The 27,256-nt window shown below is 44.2% G+C and overlaps 1 protein-coding gene across 1 annotated transcript in view; it reads left to right on the top strand.

Moving 5' to 3' along the window:
- LOC134359153 (cilia- and flagella-associated protein 54-like) overlaps window positions 1-27,256 on the top strand; it is a 510,505-nt gene that overhangs the window by 366,979 nt on the left and 116,270 nt on the right. Inside the window, exons 55-57 of the mRNA XM_063072102.1 lie at window positions 18,201-18,352; window positions 21,434-21,616; window positions 22,752-22,878. Of these exons, the coding sequence (XP_062928172.1) occupies window positions 18,201-18,352; window positions 21,434-21,616; window positions 22,752-22,878 (462 nt within the window). The remainder of the gene's footprint in view (window positions 1-18,200; window positions 18,353-21,433; window positions 21,617-22,751; window positions 22,879-27,256) is intronic.

Here is a 27,256-nt window from a genome sequence, read left to right as displayed (position 1 = left end):
AGACTTTGACAAGGCACTAGTGTGAATTTATGGTGTATTTTTCACAGCCAGATTCAGCGTTCAGTGCACACCTGTTTATTGAGATAGACTGGCTGCACCGTATTTGAAGTGATTTTACAGGCACTTTGAGAAACATTGTCAATCAATTGTTTTTCATGATAGTCTGTCAAGACTTTACCTAAAATGAGTGAATACTGTGTACTCTACCTTGCACAACACAAGGAGAAAGGAAGTGGTTGGTCACAGTGATCTTCTAATGCTAAAACAAAAGCAGTAAATGTAGGAAACACTGAGCAGGTCAGGCAGCATCTGGGCTAAAAGAAAATATATCACAATGGTTTAGGTGCTCAGAGAAACTTTTGTGTTCTGTGTGCTTCCATTTCAATAAAAACAATATGTAACAGAAGGTCAGGCTTTCACTGTGAGCTGCACAAAGCCAGCAGGTCATCTTCTGGCCCGTTGTGTTTCTCGTGGGCTAATACACAAAGAGCAGCAGTATTCATGTGAAGGGCATTCCTGGGCTCTCCTTCCATTATTATCACTCGTGTTTAAAATCAACAGTCTTCAGACCACTCATTGTGGATCTAAGAAGTCCCTACCTCCCAAAGTAATATCCTAACTGGTTCTCACACTCCACCCCTCCAACCCCAACATGACCTATAACCTCCTCCACCCCTCCAACCCCAACATGACCTATAACCTCCTCCACCCCTCCAACCCCAACATGACCGATAACCTCCTCCACCCCTCCAACCCCAACATGACCGATAACCTCCTCCACCCCTCTAACCCCTCCAGCCTGCATAGGACTACAATCATTTTGTGAATCATTCTAGGACCAGGAACATACTGGAGATGAAGGTTGAGTTCTGAAGCAGATTTTTTGATATATTGAACCATCTTGAAGAGCCTTGTGAAATTTGTTTGAATAGACATCTTCATTCATGGTGATACACTGCATGCTTTACAATCTGTCTTCAAACATGCCAACTGTCAGGTTGGCAGATCTTTGAACTAGATGTCTCATTTGTGTGATGGAAGTTCATAGTGATTGGGAGTCATGACCCATTGTTGTGCAATTTAACACTGGTATTTGCTGATATAAAGCACTTGATTTCCCATTATATTTTATTCTGATTGAAATCAAAACGCGTGACACACAAATGTAACACAAATTTCCGTACCAATTACTGCTCCTGGTCCAAAGCATTCCAAAGGATCACTGCATTAAAATGTTTTTTTTCCTTAATTCACTTTCAGTTCTATCACTATTTGGCATCAGCGTTTCCTAGTTTCTCATTCTCTAACAATGGGAGCTGTTTATCTCTCCATTTTGTTCATGCCTTTCATGATCTTTTATCAGATTATCTTGTAATATTGATGTGACTCAGACACTGCTGTAGATTGAACAACCACATTTATTCAACAGACTTCTATTTTTACTTCTCTACGTCCTGATGTCATACGCACTCTCACGCTATGAATACTCACACAATACATTACATCCCCCTTCTCAAGATTTTTTTTTCTTTTTACAACACTGTGAATTACCAAAACAATGCCTCTAGGTTTGCCCTTCTTACAGTGCAACAACCATGACATAAACCAAAAAAAAAACTTACCTTCTTGTACTGTATTCTGCATTGTATCTTACAATACTAACAGCAGTGTATTTTCTTTTACTAACATGTCCAGTATTTCTGCATTTCCTTTGGAACATCTTTTCTTTCTGTTGGCCATCCATTCATTGTATTATCTCTTAGCATTTGCATTTCAAGATCATCTGCAGTCGCTTTCCTGAACATGTTCAACTTCTCCTCAGAGATGGGTAGCTGAGGTGTAACCCAGCTGACCTCCAGCTCTCTTCCTAGCAACTCTTCCTTTTGCTCTTTGAGGTAAGCATGGCTCAAAGCATCAGTGATGTACAGTTCTTTTCCTGGCTTATAGGTGACTGTGAGAGTGTACCTCTGTAGCCTGAAAAGCATCCTTTGCGGCCTCATAGGAGCTTGGTGGAGTGGCTTTTTGAAGATGTTCTCAAGTGGTTTGTGATCACTCTCAACCTGGATTTCTTTGCCATATACATATTGGTGGAACTTCTCACGCCCATAAACTATGGCGAGTAATTCCTTCTCGATTTGAGCATATCGGTGTTGACAGTCCGTAAGTGCTCATGATCCATACACCACAGGCCTCCCATCCTGCAGTATAACAGCTCCTATTCCTTCCAAACTGACATCCGCAGACATCGTCACCGGTTTATTGACATCATAGAACTTGAGTGCTGGTGCATTGGTAACCAACTGCTTCAATGTGTCAAAACTTTTCTTTTGTTCGTCTTCCCAATGCCATTCAGTGTTGCTCTCTAGTAGCTTTCGGAGTGGAGCACTGACCTCTGATAAGTTGGGAATGAATTTGGCAAGATACTGTATCATGCCCACGAACCTCAATAGTTCTTGCTTGTCTTCGGGTGGTGGTAGCTGTACCACAGCTCTGACCTTTTCATCATCTGGTTTTAGCCCATCAGCACTGAGTAAATGACCTATGTATTTGATCTCTGTAGTTCTGATCTTACATTTACTTTTGCTCAGTTTTAGGTTGTACTCACGTGCTCTCCAGGAGCTTCCCCAGTCTCTGATCATGTTCCTCAATTGTGTCACCCCATATCAGCAAATCATCAGTGATGTTGACCACCCCGTCCAGGCCTTCAGTCATTTGTGCCATGGATCTCTGGAATACCTCTGATGCAGAAGAAATCCCAAAGGGTAGACGCAGGAAACGATACCTCCCTATGGGCGTGCTGGAAGTACATAATTTGGAACTTTCTTCATCCAGCTTGATCTGCCAGAAGCCTTGATTTGCATATAATACTGAAAAGTATTTCACATTAGGCATGTGGGACACAACCTCTTCAACCGTGAGCAGCGAATAGTGCTACCTTTTGATGGCTTGGTTGAGATCTTGTGGATCCATGCAAATCCTCGTCTTTTTTTCTGTGACCACTGTCACCCTACTATTCACCCAGTCGGTCGGTTCTATTTGTCTTGTTATGACTCTCATCTGTTCCATTCTGTGTAGCTCCTCCACTACTTGATCCCTGAGAGCTACTGGAATCTTTCTCGGGGCATACACGACTGGTGCAATAGCTGGATCAATCTGGATATGGTGTTTCCCTAGTAAACAACCTAATCCAGAAAACAAGCCATCAAAGTCTTTGAGAATGTCATTTTCTTTTTCAACACCATAGATTCGCTTCACCAGGCCTAGCTTTGTGCATGTTGCTTTGCCCAGTATTGCTGGAACATGTTGCTGTACTATTTCAAACTCGATCTTGTATTGTTGACCTTTGTACACACAGGTGAGTGCTTTTTTGCCCAGTGGCGCCGTCTTGTGGTCAAAATATGCAACAATCTTGCAGGTGGATTTTCTCAGTCTTCCTCTGATGTCCAGTGAGTTGAATGTTTCTGCTGACATTACATTGCACTTTGCTCCAGTGTCAAGCTTAACTGTCACATTCTTCCTGTTTATGATCAGATCTTGAGTCCAATCATCTTCATCCTCCATCTCTGCATTATCAATATTCTTGATGCATACCTCCTGTTCCACTTCAACTGTGCCAATGAACATGTCACTTTTGCCCTCACTCTGTTCCACAGCATGCATTTTCCTTGCATGCTCCTTCGATCTGCACATCTTTGCAAAGTGATTTCTTTTCTGGCATAACTTGCATGTCTGACCAAAGGCTGGACATTTTCTGTATCCATGTTTATAACCACATCTGTTGCAGTTAACTTCCTTTTGATCAAGGTTCACAGAGGTAGAGGGGATGCACCTCATCACCTCGTCTGCATGGAGAGAGCCTACGATGATGTCAGCACAAGGTGGAGTAGGGCTGATGTTGAACAGCAAGACGAAGAAGGCACTGAGGGGCGTAGTCTCAGTCAGTGACAGAATCCTTACTGCGGAATTTGACAGAAACCCGGCGACCTCTGTCATCATCTGTTACTCCCCGCACAACTGCAGCGAGGAGAAGGAGGTGGAGGCCTTCTACAGTAAACTTCACGAAGATGTCACTTCAATACCGGCACATAACTTCCTGGCTGTGCTTAGCAATTTTAATGCCCAGCTCGGACTGGAAGATGTTCCATACTCATACCAAGACTTTACCAACAGAAAGGGACAATATCTAGTTGATTTCATCCACGAGCACAGTCTCTTGCCGCCAACACACAATTCAAGAAGCGAGCTGGTAAACTGTGGATATATGAAAACAGAGCCTCCAGCTGCAGGAAACAGCTCAATTACATCGTCGTAAGAACAAAATGGCCTAATTGTGTGTTCAATGTAGAAGCCTACAGCACCTTCAACTCGGTCAGTTCTGACCACAGAGTAGTGTCAATGCAAGTGAGACTGAGCCTGCGGCAACCCACAGCCACAGGTCCCAAGGAGAAGATAGACTGGAAGGCATTCTCCTCACAACCTGTTCTTCAAGCCCAGTACACAGTGGAGGTGAGAAATCGCTTCGGCCCACTGGAAAGCGGGGAGGAAGAGACTGCCACCGACCGCTAACAACGGCTCATAGACGCACACACAGATGCAACGAAGAGTTTGCCTCCTGTGAAGTGAATCAAGAAAAGTTGGATCTCGAAACATCCTGACGTCGTTGCAGCAAGAAATGTGGTCAATGCTTGTCATGCCGAACTTAGAAGGAGTGAAACAGAAGAGCTAAGAGACGAGTTCAAGACAGCAAAGAAGAATCTCTTTGCCACCTACGACCGACTGAAGGAAGAGGAACTAGTTGAGAGGATTAGAGAGATAGAAGCTGTAAATGAAGACATGCAGCATGGAGAAGCAGGGCGCCTAATCAATGAGATCAGTAAACGGAAGAAGTCCCCATCAGGTCAAATAAGTGGTAAAACAGCAGAGGACCGTGTCCTGACATGGTTTGCCTACTTCAAGAACCTGCTGGGAAGCCCTCCAACGATCACGGAAGAAGAAGAGGACATACCCATGATACTAACACAAGTTGACATCGATGACAGCCCATTCACCATTGAGGAACCGAAGGAGGCCAAATATGCATTCAAACAGGACAGGAGTGCTGGACCAGATGGGATACCATCAGATGTCCTGAAGAACTGCGACCTGGCCGACATCTTGCTGGACATATGTAATATGGCACTGATGAAAGGCGACAAACCAGAACAGTGGTCACTCTCAAACATTATCCCAGTCCCCAAGTCTGGATCCCTCACAAAGACAGCTAACTACCGTGGTATCAGTTTGACCTGCATCTTAGCAAAGTTAAACAATCGGATGATCTTAGACAGGATTCGCACCGCCATTGACCCTAAGCCAAGATTCAATCAGAATGATTTTCAGCAGAAGTGCATAACAGTAATGAAAATACTTGCTCTCCATAAGATCATCGAGGAAGTCAAGAAGAACAACCTACCAGCCGTGTTTACTTGCATCGATTTTCGCAAAGCTTTTGACTCCATTCACCGAGGTAAAATGCTGAAGATCCTGAAAGCTTACGGAGTGCCAGACCATCTACTGAGAGCAACAGAGTCCAGCTATACCAAAACCATGGCGAAAGTTGTATCACCAGACGGAGAAACAGCAGTGTTCGAGCTCTTCGAGCTCCTAGCTGGAGTGCTGCAAGGAGACACTCTGGCACCCTACATCTTTATAATCATCCTTGATTACGCTCTGCATCAAGCTATTGGTTTTACCATAAAACCAGGACGAACCAAAAGGGTCAGACCAGTTACACTCACAGATCTCGATTCGATTTTGCAGGTGACATAGTTCTGCTCTCTGACCAGATGGAGGAAGCACAGCAGCTACTGACAAAAGTGGAAATTGAATGCAATAAAGTTGGACTTCACCTAAACGCTAAAAAGACAGAGTACATGGTGTTTAGCTGCGACAAAGGTACTCTCAAGACCATAGAGAAAGATACCATTAAAAAAGTCTTTGACTACAAGTACCTCGGGTCAAGAATGATGAATTCGGAGAAGGACATAAAGATACGGAAGGTGCTGGCGTGGAGGGCTATGAACGACATGAAGGAAATCTGGAAGTCAAACCTGACCAGAGGGCTTAAAAAGAGGATTTTCATAGCAGTCATAGAGTCCATTCTCATGTACAGATTCAAGGCGTGGACACTTACCAAGATGATGCGAAAGTCTCTAGATGGTTGCTATACATGAATGCTCCGGACGGCTCTTGACGTGAGTTGGCAACAGCACATGACCAACGTCGAGCTCGATAACAACCTACCGATGCTCACCACTAAAATTGAGGCGAGAAGACTGCAACTAACGGGGCACTGTCTACGCCACCCTGAGCTACCTGCCAGCCTAGTCATCATATGGGAGCCCAAGCACAGGAGGATGAACCCTGGGCACCCTCCCAAGACTATGGTCAACACACTCCTAGAAGACAGCGGCGCGGCTAATGTAGATGAACTGAACACACTGATGAGGGAGAGGGAGAAGTGGAGAGTCTGTCGTCATGCCCGATGCCGGCCCCCAGGCCTGAGTCAACGTGGTAGTAGTGATCATCCTGTGCAGCTGGCTTTGTCCTACTCTTGTCAGTTTTCACAGTTTTTATTTTGTGCACTTCAATCTCTTCACTGAACACTTTAACCTGACTTGACATGATCTCGCTGGCACGGCAAACATCAATCGCCTTTTCTAATGTAAGATCCGCCGCTCTCAATAGCCTGCCTCTCTTGATCATCCCGTATGCTGCATACAATCCTGTCACGTGTTAAAGAGTCATGCAGTTGTCCGAACTCACAGTTTTTTGCCTTGCTCTTCAAATCTGTTACATAGGCATCTATAGTCTCTATTGGTCGTTGAGTCCTCGTGAAAAACTTATGTTGGATGTATGGTAGGTTTTTTCTCGGTTCGCAGTAATCTTAAAACTTTTTCTTCAACACTTCAATTTTATCTTGCTCGTCATCTTGGAAGGCAAACGTGTTGCAAACCTTTATTGCCTCTTCTCCCGCTACGTGCAGAAACGTAGCACTTTCTCCATCTTTTCAGCTACGCCGGTAGCGCTGCAATCTTCTGGATCCATATTTTCCAGTTCTCAGCAAGATTATCTCGTTGGCTTAAACCTGACGGTGGCTGTAACTGTGACATCCTTTACGTGTCTTCTCTTCCCTTTTTTCCACGATTTCTTCTGACACCATGTAATGTTGATGTGACTCGGACACTGCTGTAGATTGAACAACGATGTTTATTCACCAGACTTCCATTTTTACTTCTTTACGTCCTGACATCATATGCACTCTCACACTACGAATACTCACACAATACATTACAAATCTCACAACCTCATGCCTTCTTGGAACAGCTCCAGATTTTCAATCATGTAACCAAAGTGCCTCATCTGGGATCATTTACTATACATCCTCTAAAGCCTTACGATACCAGCAACCCAGGTTCAATTCCCATCATTGCTTGTAATTAGCTTGTACGTTCTCCCCATGACCATGTGGGTTTCCTCCCGCATCCAAAGATGTACCAGTCAGTAGGTTAATTGGTCATTGTAAACTGTCCTGTGATTAGGCCAGGGTAAATCGGGGTTTGCCGGGCAGCATGGCTTGAAGGATCTTTAGGGCCTGTTCTGCGCTGTATCTCAATAAATAAATAAATAAAATTCCACCAGCCTGTCAGGTCCATTGCTATCCTGCTTACTATTCACTGCATCTCCAAGTTTTGTTCTCTGCAAATTTGGAACTCTGCCCTACAAGTCCATGTCCAAATCAATGACATACAGATAGAAAAGACCATGGAAACTCCATTATACACTTCCTTCCGATCCTAAAACCAACTTCTATTACCAACTTGTTTCCTGTTGCTTAGCCAATCTTTCATCAAGAGAAATGCAGAAAAAGTGGTCAAGTCATGGTGATCACGATAGTATTAGATCAAAGAATAAAAGCCTATAAGTTTGCCAAAAGAGCTGTAAACCTGAGAATTGTAAAAAAAAAGAGTTCAGTAAGGATGACCAAGGCATTGATGAAGAAAAGTTAACAATAAACTGTAAGTGCTTCTTCAGGTATACAAGTCAGGAAGTAAATGTGGGCTTCTTACCAACTGAGATAGCAGAAAATGTAATGGAGAGTAAGGAAATGGTGGGGAATTTGAACAAATATTTTGTGCCTCTTTATTGAAGAACACACAAAAAACCTTCAGGACCAGGCAAATAAGGAACACAAAGTAGTTGCTAATTAAAAAAAAATAAAGAAATAATTGTGACAAAAAAGATAATCTGCAGGACATGAACATCTGAATCAAGAGGGTGTGGAGATAGTGATTGTCAGCTTCCAAATTCCATCAGATCTGGTAGCGTTCCCACATATATAAAGATAATTAATGTGACCCCACTATATGAGAAAAGAGGGAAAACAAAAATAAATTAGCCAGACATCGAGACCGGAATCTATCAGTAACAACAAAAGCAACTGAATGTAGAATAAGCCAGTATGATTATGGCTGACCATTTATCTCAGTGACTCTTTCCTGCATTGAATCTTGAATAGAAAGTTTCAAAGATTAATTCCTTTGAGAGATAAATAAATATATCCAAAATGTTCCACTCAACTGGAACTTCCATCATTTCCTTGTTTGCTCAAGCTCTTGAAATCGTTTACACCACAACTGGCCAGTAGTTTATTTGCTTTTCCTTCCTCCTACATCGAGCAGATTCAAGTGATGTATATTGTGGCAAGCATTTGGTCCATAATGACAGAAGAGGAAGCTAGTTAACTCAACAGCCGTTTTATTGTAATGACCACAAAACAGACTGGGGCCTATGACCCGGAGAGTGAACCCAACCAGTCTCATGCCGACAGGGGAGGTGACCATCACACACCCCGGTTACAGTTAGGGTGACCCACAAGTACACAAGCAAATAACTGTGTAACCCAAGCTAAAATGTAACAATAAGCAAACTGGAACTTCCCACCATAATCCCACAAGAGCATTTTAACACAACAACAATAAACAATACTGGTCATTAGAAATGCAGGGGCGAGCTGTCAGCACCCCCCCCCACAGCGGTCAGCCGTCCCTGGCAACCCCAGAGTCCATAACAAAGTCCAGAAATCCCGATGGGTGTCGCCACTGCCGCCTGTTTGGGTGAGGTAAGAAGCAGGGCACCCAGAGTGTCACCTCCTTCCCTCAGCCCCACTGGGTCAGTGGTGGGTGCCAGCCGGTCCGGGGCAGCACGACTGCCTTCCGCCGCTCAAGCAACCGCACCCGATATACCACATCGGAGATACGTTCAAGCACTTTTCCCGGCCCTTTCAAGTGGCTTCTAAGCCCAGGGGATACTCCCTCCTTCTGGGAGGGGCAGTAGACCCATACTGGGGCCCCACCAGGTGCTGCTGCATTGGAACCCTAGACTGGCGGCCTGCCCCCTTCTGGGACGTGTAAACGTCGCAGCAATGCACGAACAGCTTCACGTCCTGCCGGTGCCCAGGCCAGTCGACACATTCACACAGCCTGCCCAACGTCTTTGCAACTCCGAAATGGCCGGCCCCCAGCAGCACGTGCATCGACCGCAGCACCGTGGCGTGGAGCCCCCAGGGGACCACCAGCTCCAAGATGTGGTTGTCATCATCAGAACAGCAAGCCGCCATGGACCTCCAGCGTTCCCCATTACGAGTATAGGGCAGAGACCTCTGCCGACTCCGACCTTTGTCCCATCCCCTCAGCCGGACCAACGCGGGATCATTCACCTGTTCGCTGCGCGGCTGCTGGTCCCTATGGTGGGAAGGTCGTCGCTGGCCCCTTGCCCGTGGTTCAGCTGTGCTGCAATGGGCCGCTGTGAGGTGTGTTGCATGGCCGTGGGCTGCTGGGAAACTGGTTCCTGCTTCCACTGGAGAGCCACGGCTTCGGCACCAAGGTAGAGTCTTGACCCCGACACATCTACACGGTCCAGGCCAATGATGCAGACCTCTTGGATGTCCAGCGAGCCACACCTTGTGCTCCAATATGTTTTTCCTCACTGCGATGGGCAGTCATCTCTTCCCTCACATCGCCGCACAGTTGCCAGTGACCGTAGCCAGCTGGACCGCTGTCGTTGTCCACCCAGGCAGGGATGGCTGGTCCGAATTGAGGAGAACACCAGGACTAATGATGGTGATGGTTGACCCCATGTCCACTAACGCACGACATCTGATGCCCTCCACCATGCAGTCCAGGTATAAGCCTTGTTCTTCACCTAACCGGCCATTCGAAGGGATTCTGCTAGAGGATTTGGGCGGTGCTGCCCGCTCGGCGTTTTCTGACGGCCACGATAAGCTGCGGTGCGGTGCGGTGCCAGTGCAGTGCGGGGCAGTCTTGTGCCAAATGACCTACCTCACCGTACCGGTAGCAGTGGCCCGTGGTGGGGTCAGCGCTGCGCTGGTCGGACCTGTCTCACAGGCTCCTCCTCACGGTCGGTGCCACAAGCCCGGGCTCGCTGTGTGTGGGGCGATGCCAGAACACTTTGAGGGGCTAAAATTGCTTCTGCCCTCTCTGCCTCGTCCAGCCATGACGGTGATGTCAGGTGGACATACTGCCGAAAGTGCTTCGGCGTCAGTGCCTTCACAAAGGCCTGGATGACAGGCTCTTCCTGTGCCGCGGGAGGGAACTCGGGGTAGCCATGCCAAGCACAGTGGTGGAGATCCGCTGCTAATGCCCTCAGGCTTTCTCCCAAACGGCACCGTCTGCTGCACAGTTCTTCCCTCATTGCTTCCACCAGCGGCCTGTGCTCGAAACGCCCTCCAGCCCCACTACGAGAGCCCTGTAGTCATGCAGCTCCACCGGCGTTAGATCGAGGAGGGCCCACAGGGCATCTCATTCCAGTGCCAGAGCAAGGTGCACCGCCGTCTCGGTAGGGCTCCACCCGTTGCACCTCGTGGCAAGTTTGACTTGCGCCAGGTAAGGCTCCAGGCGGCTGGTACCATCGTAACTGGGGAGCTTCAGGGTAGACCTTGAGGCGCAAATTCTCGAGGCCCTTTGATCTTCCTGTTGCTCTGACGGCGTTTGCCATGGTGCCCGTCCTCCCACGGCTATGGCGTCCTGAGTTCTCCGGTGCAGGTCGCGACGGAGGCGAGTGATGCACTCTGCTCTGTCCCCCGGGTTGGGGAGCCTGAGTATGCTCGCTCTGTCGGGGCTTCCTGCTCGATTCCCAGGTCTTTCCCCCAGGGTCTCATCTTCATCAGCCCTTCCCGTGGGTGCAAGGGAGATATACTGCTCAGTCCCTCGTCTTAAAACACTCTATCGGATGTACTAACTCTTCAATATCGTCGTCAATCTCGCATCCCACTCCTAATACCAATGTGGTGAGCAATTTAGTCCATAATGACAGACGAGGAAGCTCGTTAACTCAACAACCGTTTTATTGTGATAACCATAAAACAGACTGGGCACCATGACCCGGAGGGTGAACCCAGACGGGGGAGGTGACCATCACACACCCTGGTTACAGTTAGGGTGACCCACAAATTCACAGGCGAATAACTGTATAATCCAAGCTAAAATGTAACAATAAATGAACTGGAACTTCCCACCATAATCTCACAAAAGCATTTTAACACAAGAATCATTAACAGTGCTGGTCATCAGAAATGCAGGGGCGGGCTGTCAACCACGCTTGCCCAGAGTGTCACGATAATTTTTTAATGAGTCACATGGTAGATGGACTAGAGTATCTTTTGCTGCAAATTGCTTCATACCATTCAATGGTAAACATCCCTCATCCTGGTCCTGATTCATTGCTGATGAATTAACTTCAGTTATCAGTGGGTAATCATTCTACTGACAGTAATTGAACATCTGTGTTGTTTCTGCAACAACCAACCTATTGCTTGGTTCATATGCATACAAGCTGATCCCATTTCTTGCAAATAGTGAGACTATTGGCCATGACCGTTCAGGTCCAAAGTGAGATGGTCCGTGAATAGTCTTCTTCCTACTTTGCTTCTCTAGCTTTTTTTTGTGTGAAGAACTTCCAAACTCAGGCTGTGATCTACATTATCAGGTCACCTGCCAAAGTTGATATATTTCCAGGGTTTCAAAAGTAAAATGCCTGAAATGCTGGAAATGTGAAATAAAAACAGAAAATTCTGGAGAAAGGAACCTACGTTAATGTTTCGGGTTGATGATCACCATGGTGTTGACAGTTTCAGATTTGTACTGTATGTATTAGTTTTCCCTAATATTCCTATCACCATCTTTGTTTCTGTGGGATATCTCTTGGTCACCAGATGTGTGGGTGTTCTGGGTGATAGTGATCTTCACCTCTTTACACAGAGCAGTCCAGGTATGCAAAGGGCCAAAGCTGTGACTACAGTCATTAGCAGATCAACATTGAATGTGAAATGTCTATCTTCCAGAGACGGTGTGCCTCAGCAAGGCGAAAAGCTGAATGTACTCTCTTAGTGGGAGGGCTGAAGTGGGAGAATAGAATCAGTAGGTGAAAACACACCACCTTTGCAGTCTGTGGCTACTTCCTCTCTGCCACCAACACCTGTACTGCAGCTCCAGCACATGCTGCTCACTTAGAGAGACAATCAAATCTCTGTGGTTAGTTGTAGCAGGATCCAGAGTCAGAAGAATTATACAGCAGACTGCAGGAAGTGGTTCAGAACATGGGAAGAGCCCTTTAATATCAACTGCTGTGCATAATGTAGCATTGCTAAGCAATTTTCTGTTTCGATCACCCATTTCTGGTCTGATTACCTTGATGTTACCTTGTTCTCCTCTGTGCAACCTATGAGTTAATTATAAGGCTAACAGGAAGGAGCTCAAAAATGAAATTAGGAGAACCAGAAAGGGCCATGAGAAGGCCTTGTCGAGCAGGATTAAGGAAAACCCCAAGGCAGTCTACAGAGAGCAAAAGGATAAGACATGAGAGAATAGGACCAATCAAGTGTGGCAGTGGAAAAGTGTGTATGGAACCAAAGGAGATAGTGGAGGTACTTAATGAATACTTTGCTTCAGTATTCACTATGGAAAAGGACCTTGACGATTGTAAGGATGACTTACAGTGGACTGAAAAACTTGAGCATATAGACATTAAGAAAGAGGATGTGTTGGTGCTTTTGGAAAGCATCAAGTTGGAAAAGTCACCGGGACAGGACAAGATATACTCCAGGCTACTGTGGGAGGCAAGGGAGGAGAATGCTGAGCGTCTGGCAATGATCTTTGCATCATTAATGGGAATGAGAGAGGTTCCAGAGGATTGGAGGGTTGCAGATGTTGTTCCCTTATTCAAGAAAGGGAGTAGAGATAGCCCAGGAAATTATAGTCCAGTGAGTCTTACTTCAGTGGTTGGTAAGTTGATGGAGAAGATCCTGAGAGGCAGGATTTATGAACATTTGGAGAGGCATAATATGATTAGGAACAGTCAGCATGCCTTTATCAAAGGCAGGTCAAGCCTTACAAGCCTGATTGAATTTTTTTGAGGATGTGACTAAACAGATTGATGAAGGAAGAGCAGTAGATGTAGTGTATATCAATTTCAGCAAGGCATTTGGTAAGATACCCCATGCAAGGATTATTGAGAAACTAAGCAGGCATGGGATTCAATAGAACATTGTTTTGTAGATCCAGAATTGGCTTGCCCACAGAAGACAAAGAGTGGTTGTAGATGGATCATATTCTGCATGGAGGTTGGTGACCAGTGGTGTGGCTCAGGGATTTGTTCTGGGACCCCTTGTCTTTGCGATTTTTATAAATGACCAGGATAAGGAAGTGGAGGGATGAGTTAGTAAGTCTGCTGTGACACAAAGGTTGGGGGTGTTGTGGATAATGTGGAGGGCTGTCAGAGGTTACAGCGGGACATTGATAGGATGCAAAACTGGGCTGAGAAGTGGCAGATGGAGTTCAACCCAGATAAGTGTGAGGTGGTTCATTTTGGCAGGTTGAATATGATGACAGAATATAGTATTAATGGTAAGACTCTTGGCATTGTGGAGGATCAGAGGGATCTTGGGGTCCAAGTCCATAGGACACTCAAAGCTACTGCGCAGGTTGAATGTGTGGTTAAGAAGGCATATGGTGCATTGGCCTTCATCAATCATGGGATTGAGTTTAGGAGCCGAGAGGTAGTTCTACAGATATATAGGACCCTGGTCAGACCCTACTTCGGTCCTGTGCTCAGTTCTGGTCACCTCACTACGGGAAGGATGTTGAAACTATAGAAAAGGTACAGAGGAGATTTACAAGGATGTTGGCTCAATTGGCGAGCATGCCTTACAAGGATAGGTTGAATGAACTTGGCCTTTTCTCCTTGGAGTGACAGAGGATGAGAGGTGACCTGATAGAGGTGTACAAGATGATGAGAGGCATTGATCATGTAGATAGACAGAGGCTTTTTCCTCAGGCTGAAATGCTAACACGAGAGGGCATAGTTTCAAGGTGCTTGGAAGTAGGTACAGGGGGAATCTCAGGGGTAAGTTTTTTACGGAGAAAGTGGTGAGTGTTTGGAATGGGCTGCCGGTGACTGGAGGAGGCGGATACGATAGGGTCTTTTAAGAGACTCCTGGATAGGTACTTGGAGCTTAGAAAAATAGAGGGCTATGGGTAACCCTGGGTAATTTCTAAAGTAAGTACATGTTCAGCACAGCATTGTGGTCCAAAGAGCCTGTATAATGCTGTAGGTTTTCTGTGTTTCTAAGATATCAATAACTCAAGTATGGTTCACAGTAGGAAATGCCTGGGTTAATTTCTGCGCTGGGAAAATTCAGACAAAACTTAGAGTGCAATCACAGGTCACTCAGAGAAGGTCAACATTGAAATTTGTAATGCTGAAAATGGCATGTCATGTGAAAAAAATTCCTTGACAAGGTTCAAAGGTTCATTTATTATCGAAGTATACAACTCTGAAGTTATTCTCTTTACATAGCCATGAAAACAAGGAAGTAAACAAAGGCAGCATGGTCATCAACCTCAAAATCCACCTTCCCGCACAAAACAAGAACAAAATGGAACAGGCACATCAACCCCCAAACTCCTTCTCCTGCACAAAGAAATGAACAAAATGGAACAGGCACATCAACCCCCAAACTCCTTCTCCTGCACAAAGAAATGAACAAAATGGAGCAGGCACATCAACCCCCAAACTCCTTCTCCTGCACAAAGAAATGAACAAAATGGAGCAGGCACATCAACCCCCTAATACACCCTGGAAAAAAAAAACAAAAAGATTAGGTGCAAAACACAAAATCCAAAAAACTATAAGACCCAAAAAAGTCTATAGTCCAGGTCCACATCCAAAATGCAAAAACCCAGCCAACGTCCTCCATCACATCGGCAGGCTCTCCCCTCTCTGATAACGTAGCGATCAAAAGGCAGGCAGCTGGTGCTCACCCTCCGCATTCGCTCCAAGGTTTCAATCTCCAGTCTCCTCGTCACTTTAATCAGTGAACAATGGAAGCTTTAATCACTGAAATTGTGTCAAACATTGGCTTGTGCCCCATCCCTCAACCTTCTCACCATGAGAATTCTGCATGTTGCCTCTGCCTCCCGGAGTCACCTTGGAGAGTGCAGAGTGCTGTAACACCCGAGCGATCTCCAAATTTCTGCATTTGCCTCGATGTTTCAATCTCCCTCGTCGCTTTAACCAGTGAACAATAGAGGCAAAATAGAGTTGAATATCGGCTCGCGCACCGTCCTGTAGCCTGCCTGCTTTGAGGTTTGCGCATAGTGCCTCTACCTTTCGGTACCCTCTCCGAAAGGCACGCTGCCTCTGCCTTTCTGAATTCCTTTGGAATGAGCTCTGGAACACCCAAATGATCTCCAAATATCAAATCACATGCTCCAATAGTTCCAGAATCACATCCAAGACAAAAAACAAATGTAAAGGTCATAAAATAAGTGAAATATATGGTTTCATGATCTATCTAGTTGATGTGGACCAAGATAGCTTTGTACACAGGCACAATCTTGACTGGAAAGTAGATGTACAGAGAATGATTATATTGAAACAACACATTTACTGAATCAGACACACACACAGAGAACAGAAAATATGTGCTTAAAGATGAACATCTTTGATCTGATGCTGTTATTGTATTGTGACTGCTCAACTCTTTTCAGTGCTGCTGGTTTTGTGACAGGTCCTAAATTACCCCTATAAACTGTGCTCGATTACTCCTATGCACTATGCTTTTGAAAAGAGAGAGAGAGAGGTGCTGTACAACAGACACCTTGTTAAAGAGAGAAAGAAAGAGAGAGAGAGAGACAAAGACTGCTTTGAGATGGTGTTATGAACCCCTAAGGTTCATATTTCCTGTGGACTATCACTTTAAGGCACGAGGAGGAACTGAGACTAACTTTTGGATTTCTGCTGAGTTTGGAGAGAGAGGGCACCGAGCAGCTCGTAAGTCACTATGGTGACTGAGGGCGGCGTTATTTGATGGATAATCGATGTTATGGTTTCTCTGGAGTGTGGTTATACTTCCCAAGGACATTGCCTGCTTGTACACTCTTACATAGACAAAGAAAGGAGGAGTTATTTGAAAGACAGTTGGTACTCAGTATGGTGAGATAAGTAGAAGGTCAGAGGATAGACCTGCAACACATGATTTTGGACACTGAATGAGCTTTGTTGTGCCCACAGAAAAAGTGGGTTTTTGGAGGATTGATCAGGCAGATCGATCAGTGGCTCTTGCAGTGAGGAAAGGGAGTGACCGGTGGGGAGTTGTCCATGTGTCCAACTCTTGCCTGGGTTGATGATTCCACCACAGAAGAATGGTCCCCTTTGTTGAAGTCACAGTCGGTAACTTTTAAAGGATTTCGGAGGACAACGGGAAGATCGACGGCATCAGCTCATCTGAAGACTCAAATCTCTCCCTCTCTCTCTCTCCATCACTACTCAACTCAATACCACAAACTGAACTAAACTTTACTCATTATCGTAAGACTATCTATTTACCCCTAGACTTGAAGAAGCTTAGTTTTCATATATTTCCACACTTACTGATATATAATCATTACTAACCAGTTTGATTTATCTGCATTTATTTTACTGTATTGCGTAGTTACTAATAAATATCATTAGTTAATAGCAATACCGGACTCCAAAGTGTTTTCCATTTCTGCTGGTTCGTTAACCTGTCACAGGGTACGTGACAATTTAAATTCCAAGACGGTGAGTCAAGTAGATTGCAGCGTGCAATGCTCACAGTGAGCTCATGGTAGACTGCCATGAGCACTCTCAGGTTTGGGAGGGAAAGCCACTAAATAATTTGCACTGACTGAAATCCCAAAATAGATTCTTTTATAAGAAATAAAATATAAGAAGCAGAAAAATTAAAAAAAGGGTTTCCTTGTACTCATTGTATTGTCCAGTCTATATATTCATTGTATAGAAACCTTCACTGTCAAGACAAAGGTCAAGCAAGGCTAAATCATTGCACTCACCCTATTTGCCATCTTTATTGCTTCAATCTTTCACCTCATTGGCCAAGACCTGCCACATGGAACCCCAATCTTGTATAGTATGGACAACAACCTTTTCAACTTTAACTGGCTTAAGGCCACCACTATCATGGAGCTTCAGCAGGCAGACGACAGCACCATTGCAGCACCTCCAGAGTATCCTGAATACCTTTGCCAAGGTATATAGTGCCCTGGGTCTTGTTTTGAATATATAAACACATAGGTCCTATAGCTGCCATCATCCGACCAGCCATTTTTCCAGCCCTCCATAAAAGTTGACAATATCACCCTTAGGTCACTTTCCCTTCTCTCCTCAAAAGCAGACATCGGCTCAGAGACCAACCACTGCTTGAGCAGTGCTAGTGGAGCTTATGCAAGATTAAGACAGCTGGCATCATGGAATGGGACCACACATCCCTCAGTCTTTGTTAAGAATGGAGGGGAAATGTTGCATTGGTGACAAATGATTGAGAATTCTGAAAGAGAGGGTGGGTGGCTGACAATCTTTTTATACCTTCAGTTACCTCTAATAAGATCATAGTGATTTCTTCCTAACCCTTTTATACTTCACAGTAAACGAACCTGTATCATTTAAAAAACCATATGTTATAGTTGAGAGACATTTTTAATCTTGTGATTGCATCTTATGCTATCAGTGTTGATTATTACACATCTTGAAATTTGAAAAAAAAATTGGAAATGTTGAAAATCAACATTTTAACTCTAAGGAAATATGACTCTTTTTAATAGAGTGTTTTCTGGATACCTCTCTGCTCTGTGAAGAGGGGATAAAAGAAGCAAAAGACTATGGTGATGTTGAGACACAGGCTGAGTTTATGCTGCAGGAAGTTCTGCTGGATTTCCAACTAGGGCATATTAAGGATCACAGGACATATTTGCAGGTAAGGTGGTAACTTAGATTTTATCTGCAGAAGGAGTTTCACATTTTATGCTTCTTCCTTGAGATCAGAAATTGATCATCGATGGTTGCGTCCATAATGCCCGATGATGACAGGAAGCATGTATGGGAGAGTTCTTAAAGTAGAAAAGCCATTGCACTGTGGTAGTTCCACTCTCTTGATCTTGGAAGTCTGGGTCCAGTGGTACGAGTACTCATCACAACTGGTGTCCTCCTTGGTTGCAGTGGATGACCACGATTACTTCTGTGCCTCGTCATGCCCTTTGCTCTCCTAGGAGTGTTTCAGAACCACCTTCCTGGCTATTGGATCTCTCTATAGTCCCTGGAGCTGACTTCACATGCCAGGACAGACATATCCCTAACTCACCAGGGTATAAGGCCCACTGGCTTCCCTCACCTGGTTTAGCCCACCTGTCGAAGTGGTATACTGAAGTGTGGCCACTGTCACATGCAAACAGCTACTTGGAGCCGTAGGTGAGAGCTGAGTGTCTGGTGGGGAACAAAGGTGTGTGAGCTGCCCCAGAATGGACGGGACAAGCCCCTCCACCAGAAGTGCTGCCCCTCCCTGGACACCTGATACTCCCCATAAATTAATCAGAAACAGATATTTATTAATTTGAGGTAATGATGGTGAATTAAGCAAGAGGAACACAAACAAGGGAAAATCTGAAGATGCTGGAAATCAAAGTAATACACAAAAAATGAGGGAGTTAGATATGGCCCTTGTGGCTAAAGGGATCGGGGGGTATGGAGAGAAGGCAGGTACAGGGTCCTGAGTTGGATGATCAGCCATGATCATACTGGATGGCGGTGCAGGCTCGAAGGGCTGAATAGCCTACTCCTGCACCTATTTTCTATGTTTCTATGTAAAATGCTGGAGGAATTCAGCAAGTCAGGCAGCATCTATGGAAAAGAGTGAACAGTTGACGTTTCAGGTTGAGACCCTGCATCAGGACTGGAAAGGAAAAGGGATGATAGCAGAATAAAAAGGTGGGAGGAGGGGAAGGAGGATAGCTAAAAGGTGATACGTAAAGCCAGATGTAGGAATGATAATGGGCTGGAGAGGAAGAAATTGATAGGAGAGGAGAGTGTACCATAGGATAAAGGGAGGGAGGAGGGGTACCAGGTGAGGTGATAGGCAGGTTAGAAAACTTAAGAGGCTAGACTGGAGAATAGAAGAAGAGGGGAGAGGAAGGAGGTATTAATATTCATGCCATCAGGTTGGAGGCTACCAAGAGAGAATACAATGTGTTGCTCCTCCACCCTGAGGGTGGTCTCATCCTTTGGAAAGGGTTTGCATTGCCAACATCTGTGCTGATAGAAGGGCATTTGTAATCCTTATCATTCTTTTCTCATTGTTCTTGCATCCTTTGACTAGATTGGAGTTCCAGGTTATCTGAAAGGATAAAGGCACAAGGCTGGTGTTATTGTAAGGACAACTGGGGAAATAAGGGCAGTGTGATTTAGAGTTTGTAACTCAGAAGAAATTGTGACAATTTGATAAGGTGGGATGTGAGAAAGAGGATTAGTTATATGATGTCCTTATCTTCCTGACACTGGTCACAATATCAACAATGCCCACACCAATGATTGTAAACGCTGTTTCCACCAGACATCATACATCAGGTTAGGCAGCCACTTGCCTGAGAGTTGGTTGCCGCAGCCTATGATTTTGTACCACTTTGTTTTGCAAGAGAGAGGGAAATGTATCAGTGTATGCCCCTGAAGGTCTTTGGGAGATGACCTGTTATGGTCTAAATTGTTACATGTGCAAGCTGTGATATTTGGGTGAGTTTCCATAAGTTCTGTGAGAATAAGGTAGATTTAAAGCTTTTCTGTGCATGTCTAATGACTGCTGGTGAACTTTCTCTCAGTATTGTGTGAGCCAGGTGGTGCAGATAATGGGATGTGGATTTTATGGATGTTGACTATGTACTGCCATACTACATCCAGGTTATTGACACTCATGACACCAACTGCCTGCATTCGCAGTGAAAAATGTCAAAGTCATAGGGCTTGTTCTCTCGTATAGAGACTTCACCATTTCCCAGGTTGAGTTTATTGACATCTGTACAAGTACACACGTGCACAGGTATAATGAAAATCATACCTGCAGCAGCATCATAGGCACGTGACAACAAGAAAAGCATAATGTAAACATAAATTATACATACTTTTACAAGAAAAAACACATTTAAAACAAAAGGAAAGACAAAAACCCGTTTAGTGCAAACTGACCAAATTGTTAATAGTGTTGCTAATCTGTAGTGATTAAGTTTGTGTAGTCTGGCTCAAAAAACAAATGGTTGAAAAGAAGTAACTTTTCTTGAACTTGGTGGTGCGGAACTTCAGGCTCCTGTACCTCCTGCCCAAAGGTAGCTGCAAGAAAATGGCACGGCCTGGATGGTGGGCTCCTCGATGATGGATGCTGCCTTCTTAAGGCATTACCTCCTGTAGTTCTGCCAGCTCCAGGATGATTTCAGTGGCTTAATGTGATGATTTTGGCCTTCTACTAAGATGTACAGTCTCAAAAATGTGCACAGGCAACAGAAAGCAGGTGTTGTAGGCAATAAATATGGACTAATCACAAAACTCTCGAGAATTTAGAGAATTCTTAATTTAGTCTCCAAAAGGTTGTGGGCTGTGAATTAAATAGGCTGAGGGGCATACTCATTTTTAACTGCTTGTGTTAAAACTGCATGAATGTCAGCGTCTAGTTGGATTTATATTTCCACATTCCATTCTTGTACTCTGTTCTCTGCACCAGGAGCATTAACTGGCGCAATGTGTGAATTGCTCTCACTCAATTTCCCAGCAAAATATTGACATTTCTAAGATTTTACCCTGCAGGCCAGACAGCATCTATGGAAAAGAGTAAATAGTCAATGTTTTGGGCTACAACCCTTCATGAGGACTCCTGAGTTCCTCCTGCATTATTTGTATTACTTTGATTTCCAGCATCTGCTGATTTTCTCTTGTTTAAGATTTTACCCTGCTGGATTTATACTTTTGTCCCATTTTTATGGTTTTTCAAAATATTTTTGTGTGTTTTACTCCTAAACAGAATATAGTTGACTTACTGACTCAAAGACAGTTTAATTCATCCAGTGCTCATCTAGTTCTTGTCAAAGCCATGCTTCAGTTGACTGACTTAAATACAGTGGAATGGATATGCACTGTAGAAAGTGCTGTCATGCAGGAGAAGATGAACATTTGTCTCTCAGTCCAGACGTTAATTCTTGACCAGGTAGCCAATTTTAAATATTTCTATGTCTAGTCTTGTTGTCAGGAGTTCTGTGTTATTAACTGCACAGAACTAGCAAATGTGCTGACCAATATTGTCAGAATGCTGTTAGACATTGTTGTCATGATGTACCCCACAAAATCTAAAGCAAAATCCCACAACTCCTCAAAGCTGAATTCAAAATCCCAGCAATGTTGAAGTAGGAGGCAGACCATTCTTCCAGTAGCATGTTTCAGAGAACAGTTAGGAAGTTTCTTGCCTTGTGCATGGACCTTGAACTAATGTATATTTGTACATCTCCAGAAATGCAGGTTGGGAAGGATATTGCTGATAGTGTTAAGATTGACTGCAAGAGATTTTTTTCAATACTTTAGAAAAGTTTTTAGACAAAATATCTAGGCAAAACTAATAAAAATGTTGGCAAATTCCTAAAAGTTGTGGAAAACAGCAAAGTTTAACTTAGAAGTGAATTACCAAAACATATGTGGCATATTTGTTATTTTGTTCTGTGTGCAGATTTGATTTATATATTACAGAAAGAATAGAAATGCATCAGGGAAGTTGCAAGATAAATTTATAACAGGTTAAAGAACCCAACTGTAAAGAAAGATTGAACAGGCTGGGACTCAATTCTCAACAAGCACAGTTGAAATGAGATATTTAAAACAACAGAGGTATTTTATAGGATGTTTGCGGCAGACACATTTCCAGTTCTGAGGAGTCAATCAGCATGGGCTATAAATATAGGATATAGGATAGCCTCCCGGGAGTCCAGTATGGGATGCAGAAGGAATTTATTTATTTGGATAAATAATATGTAAGTTACTGAATTTGCACATGGCTGGGTTGCAAATACATAGCTACACTGAAGAGACAGGATGAGAAAGAAAGAGGAAGGATGTGTAGATAGGATTAGGTGAAATGGGTGAGAAGCTGGTTATGTTAAATACAGCTACCAGCATAAACTAGTTTGCTCAAAAAGCTATCTTGTGTTGTTAAAAAAATAATGTAATGTATTTTAATTTATCTGTGCATGATGTAAATATAAGTACTTTTCTTATTTGGAAAGTAAGTACCTATACTGAGGTACTTCTACTTTGGGATAAACTAAAGTGGTCTGTTTGTATTTTGTGTGCAGCTTGTTTTACTGGGTGAAACTGCAAAGCATAAGTCTGATGGGGATATTTATTCCTGTCTGGCAGTCCCATTGAAAAATATTTATCTTCCACATATTATTCTGATTGCAAAAATTAAACTACAATTAGGTAAGTGATTTCATTAAAATTTCTGTTTCTTTCTGGAAGTGAAATGATTACTTGACTATTTCTGACATAGCTTAACATTTAGAATTGCTAACAGCAATGGCAGAGCTCATGAGGAACCCCTGATAAATCCACAGTTGTACCACACACAAACACACCCCCTGCCCCAGCCCATCTGTACTGACCATCAAGCTCTCATCTACATGAACCACATTTTTCCTCTTGCCTCCCCTTCTAACTCCCCCCACCACTTTATTCACCTGCTACCTATGTACAGTATATGGAGGGGTAATTTACATAATCTTACCTTACCAACCTGCACATACTGGGGATATGGGAGGAAGCTGGAGTAGCAATCAGAGAGAATGAGCTGACTCCACACTCACACACAGTACCCAAGCTCAGGAATAAATCTATGTGTCTGAAGAGGCAAGGCAGCAGTGTTTCTGGTTGTAACACATCTCTTGTTGATGTACAAAAGGGAACTGAAGGCTTGGAGTAGTGAGAGGTGGAAAGAAAACATTGGGAGCTAACATAGTAAACTAAAATGAGAACAGTATAGGATTAGAATCAATGAATGCTCGATGGTCAGTGCAGACTCTGCTGAGGGGCCATGGCTCTATGAAATTATGATTCTTTGAGCATGCTGAGAGTTTTTTTTAAGATACATCTGACAGAAGCAATGCAAGTAGGTATTGTGAGGAAATTCCAATGATCAGAAATAGTGAGCAGACATTCTGAATCTAGTAGTGGGACATACAAAAGAGCAGCATTCCAGCCAGTGCTGGAGTTCACACACTGTGCCCTCAATCCTGTTCATTAGTGATATCTCCCTCTTTGCCCTGCTGGCTTTTAGGGTCATAGAGTCATAGAAAACCACATCACAGAAACAGGTACTTCAGCCCACTTAGCCTGTGCTGAACCATTTAATCTGCCCAGTCCCATGAACCTGCGTCCGGACCATTGTCCTCCATACACCTCCTATCCATGTACCTGTCCAAACTTCTCTTAAATGTTGATATCAAAATCACATCGACTTGCTCTGGCAGCTCGCACTACACTCTCACCTTAAACATTTCACCTTTCACCCTTAACTCAAGATCTCTAGTTATAGTCTTACCCAACCTCAGTGGAAAAAGCCTGCTTGCATTTACCCTATCTATACCCCTTGTAATTTTGTACACCTCTATTAAATCTCCCCTCGATCTTATATACGTTCTAGGGAATAAAGTTCTAACCTGTTTAATCCTTCTTTATAATTAAGGTTCTCCAGTCCCACAATATCCTTTATATTTTCTCTGTACTCTTGCAATCTTATTTACCTTGTTCTTGTAGGTAGGTGACCAAAACTGCACACAATACTCCAAATTAGGCCTCATCTACATCTTATTCAGCTTCAACATAACATCCCAACTCTTGTACTCTACTTCAATCTATGAAGGCCAATGTGCCAAAAGCTTTCTTTATGACCCTATCTAACCGTAACAGCATTTTCAACAAATTATGGATCTGTATTCCCTGATCCCTTTGTTCTACCACACTCCTCAGTGCCCTACCGCTCACTGTGTAAGACCTACCCTGGTTGGATATCCCAAAGCGCAACACCTCACACTTGTCTGCATTAAATTCCATCTTCCATTTTTCAGCTGGTCCAGAACCCACTGTAAGCTTAGATAGTCCAGTACAACCCCATCTTAGTATCATTGGCAAATTTGCTAATCCAGTTAACTACATTATTGTCCAGATCGTTGATTTAGCTGACAAACAATAATGGACCCACCACTGATCCCTGTGGCACACCACTAGTCACAGGCCTCCAGAGAGTCAGCTATCTACTGCCACTCTCTGGTTTCTCCCACAAAGCCAATGTCTAATCCAGTTAACTACCTCATCTTGAATGCCAAGTGACTGAACCTTCCTGACCAACCTCCCATGCAAGACCTTGTCAAATGTTTGTAGGCAATATCCACAGCCTTGCCTTTATCACCTTTCTTGGTAACTTCCTTGAAAAACTCCTTGAAAAAAGATTGGTTAGACACGACCTACCATGCACAAAGCCATGCAGACTATCACTAATGAGTTCCTGTCCATCCAAATACTGATATATCTGGTTCGTTAAACTACCTTCCAATAAGTTTCCCACTACTAATGCCAGACTCACTGACCTATAATTTCCTGGTTTATCCTTTGAACCTTTCTTAAACAGCAGAACAACATTGGCTATCCTCCAATCCTCCAATACCTCACATGGTGCTAGGATGATTTAAATATCTCTGCTAGGGCCCGTGCAATTTCTGCACTTGCCTCCCATTTGGTCTGAGGGAATACCTTGTGAGACCCTGGGGATTTTTCCACCCTAATTTGCCACAAGACAGTGAATACTTCCTCCTCTGTAATCTGTATAGGGTCCATGACCTTGTTGCAGCTTTGCCTCACTTCTATAGACTCTGTGCCCATCTCCTGAGAAAGGCAGATGCAAAAAATCGATATAAGATCTCCCCCATCTCTTTTGGCTCCACACATAGATTACCATTCTGCTCTTCCAGAGGACCAATTTTGTCCCTTGCATTCATTTTGCTCTGAACATATCTGTAGTAGCCCTTAGGATTCTCCTTCACTTTGCCTGCTAGAGCAACCTTGTGCCTTCTTTTAGCCTTCCTGATTTCTTTATTGTGTTCTCTTGCATTTCTTATACTCCTCAACAGCCTCATTTGTTCCTCACTGCATGTACCTGCTATGCACCTCCTTTTGTATCTTAACCAGGACATCAATGTCTCTTGAAAACCAAGGATCCCTAAACCTGTTATCCTGGCCTTTTATTTTGACAGGTGCATACAACCTTACACTCTCAATATTTCACTTTTGAAGGCCTCCCACTTGCCAAGTACACCTTTGCCAAAAAACAGCCTGTCCCAAAGCAGACTTGCCAGATCCTTTCTGATACCATCAAAATTGGCATTTCTCCAATTTAGAATCTCAATCCAAGATGCAAAGTGTTCCCCCGCACAAACTTCTGTCACCTGCTCTGTCTCATTCCCTAAACACAAAATAATCTGCAGATGCTGGGATCAAAGCAACACTCACAACACGCTGGAGGAACTCAGCAGGTCGGGCAGCATCAACGGAAATGATGAGTCGACGTTTCGGGCCAGAACCCTTCGTTAGGACTGAACAAAGAAGGAGGGGGAAGGATTTGAAGAATGCTTGTAGGTTCAGTTGCAAGACCAGTAATTTGAAAGACAAAGGGGTGGGGTAGGGGAAGCAGGGACGTCATAGGCAGGAAAACAATGGGTAGTAGAAGAAGGAGGCGGAACCATGAGGGAGGTGATAGGCAGCTGGGGGAGGGGGCAGAGTGAAATAGGGATAGAGGAAGGGAGGGGGAGGGAATTACCGGAAGTTGGAGAATTCTATGTTCATACCAAGGGGCTGGAGACTACCTAGACGGTATATGAGGTGTTGCTCCTCCAACCTGAGTTTAGCCTCATCATGGCAGTGGAGGAGGCCATGTATGGACATATCTGAATGGGAATGGGAAGCAGAGTTGAAGTGGGTGGCAACCAGGAGATCCTGTCTGTTGTGGTGGACGGAGCGGAGGTGCTCGATGAAGCGGTCCCCCAATCTGCGTCGTGTTTCACCGATGTAGAGGAGGCCACACCTGGAGCACCGGATGCAATAGATGACCCCAACAGACTCACAAGTGAAGTGTTGCCTCACCTGGAAGGACTGTTTGGGGCCCTGAATGGTGGCAAGAGAGGAGGTGTAGGGACAGGTGTAGCACTTACGCTTACAGGGATAAGTGCCGGGTGGGAGATCAATGGGGATGGATGTGCGGATAAGGGAGTCGCGGAGGGAGCAATCCCTGTGGAAAGCAGAGAGGGGTGGAGAGGGAAAGATGTGCTTAGTGGTGGGGTCCTGTTGAAGGTGGCGGAAGTTGTGGAGGTAATATGCTGGATTATTTTCTAATAGGAGATTGAGTACTGCACACTCTCTCATTGGGACTTCTATGTACTGATTAAGGAAACTTTCCTGAACACATTTGACAAACTCTATCCCTGCAAGTTGTTTTACAGTATGGGAGTCCCAACCAATATGTGAAAAGTTAAAATCACCTATAATCACAAACTTATATTTCTTGCAGCAGCCTGCGATCTATCTACAAATTTGTTCCTCTAAATCCTGCAGACTGTTGTGTGGTGTATAATATAGCCCCATTAATGTGGTCACATCTTTCTTTTCCTCAATTCCACTCAAAGCCTCACTTAGATGAGTTCTTCAGTCTGTCCTGACATGACATTTTCCCTTACTAGTAACACCACCTTTTCCCCTTTAATCCCTCTCGTTCCGTCATGTCTAAAACAACAGAACCCCGGAATATTGGGCT

This window comes from Mobula hypostoma, chromosome 20, assembly GCF_963921235.1.
Source record: "Mobula hypostoma chromosome 20, sMobHyp1.1, whole genome shotgun sequence".
In the NCBI taxonomy this organism is placed as follows: Eukaryota; Metazoa; Chordata; class Chondrichthyes; order Myliobatiformes; family Myliobatidae; genus Mobula; species Mobula hypostoma.
Note: the sequence above shows the minus strand (reverse complement) of the source record. Positions and strands in the feature narration are given on the sequence as shown.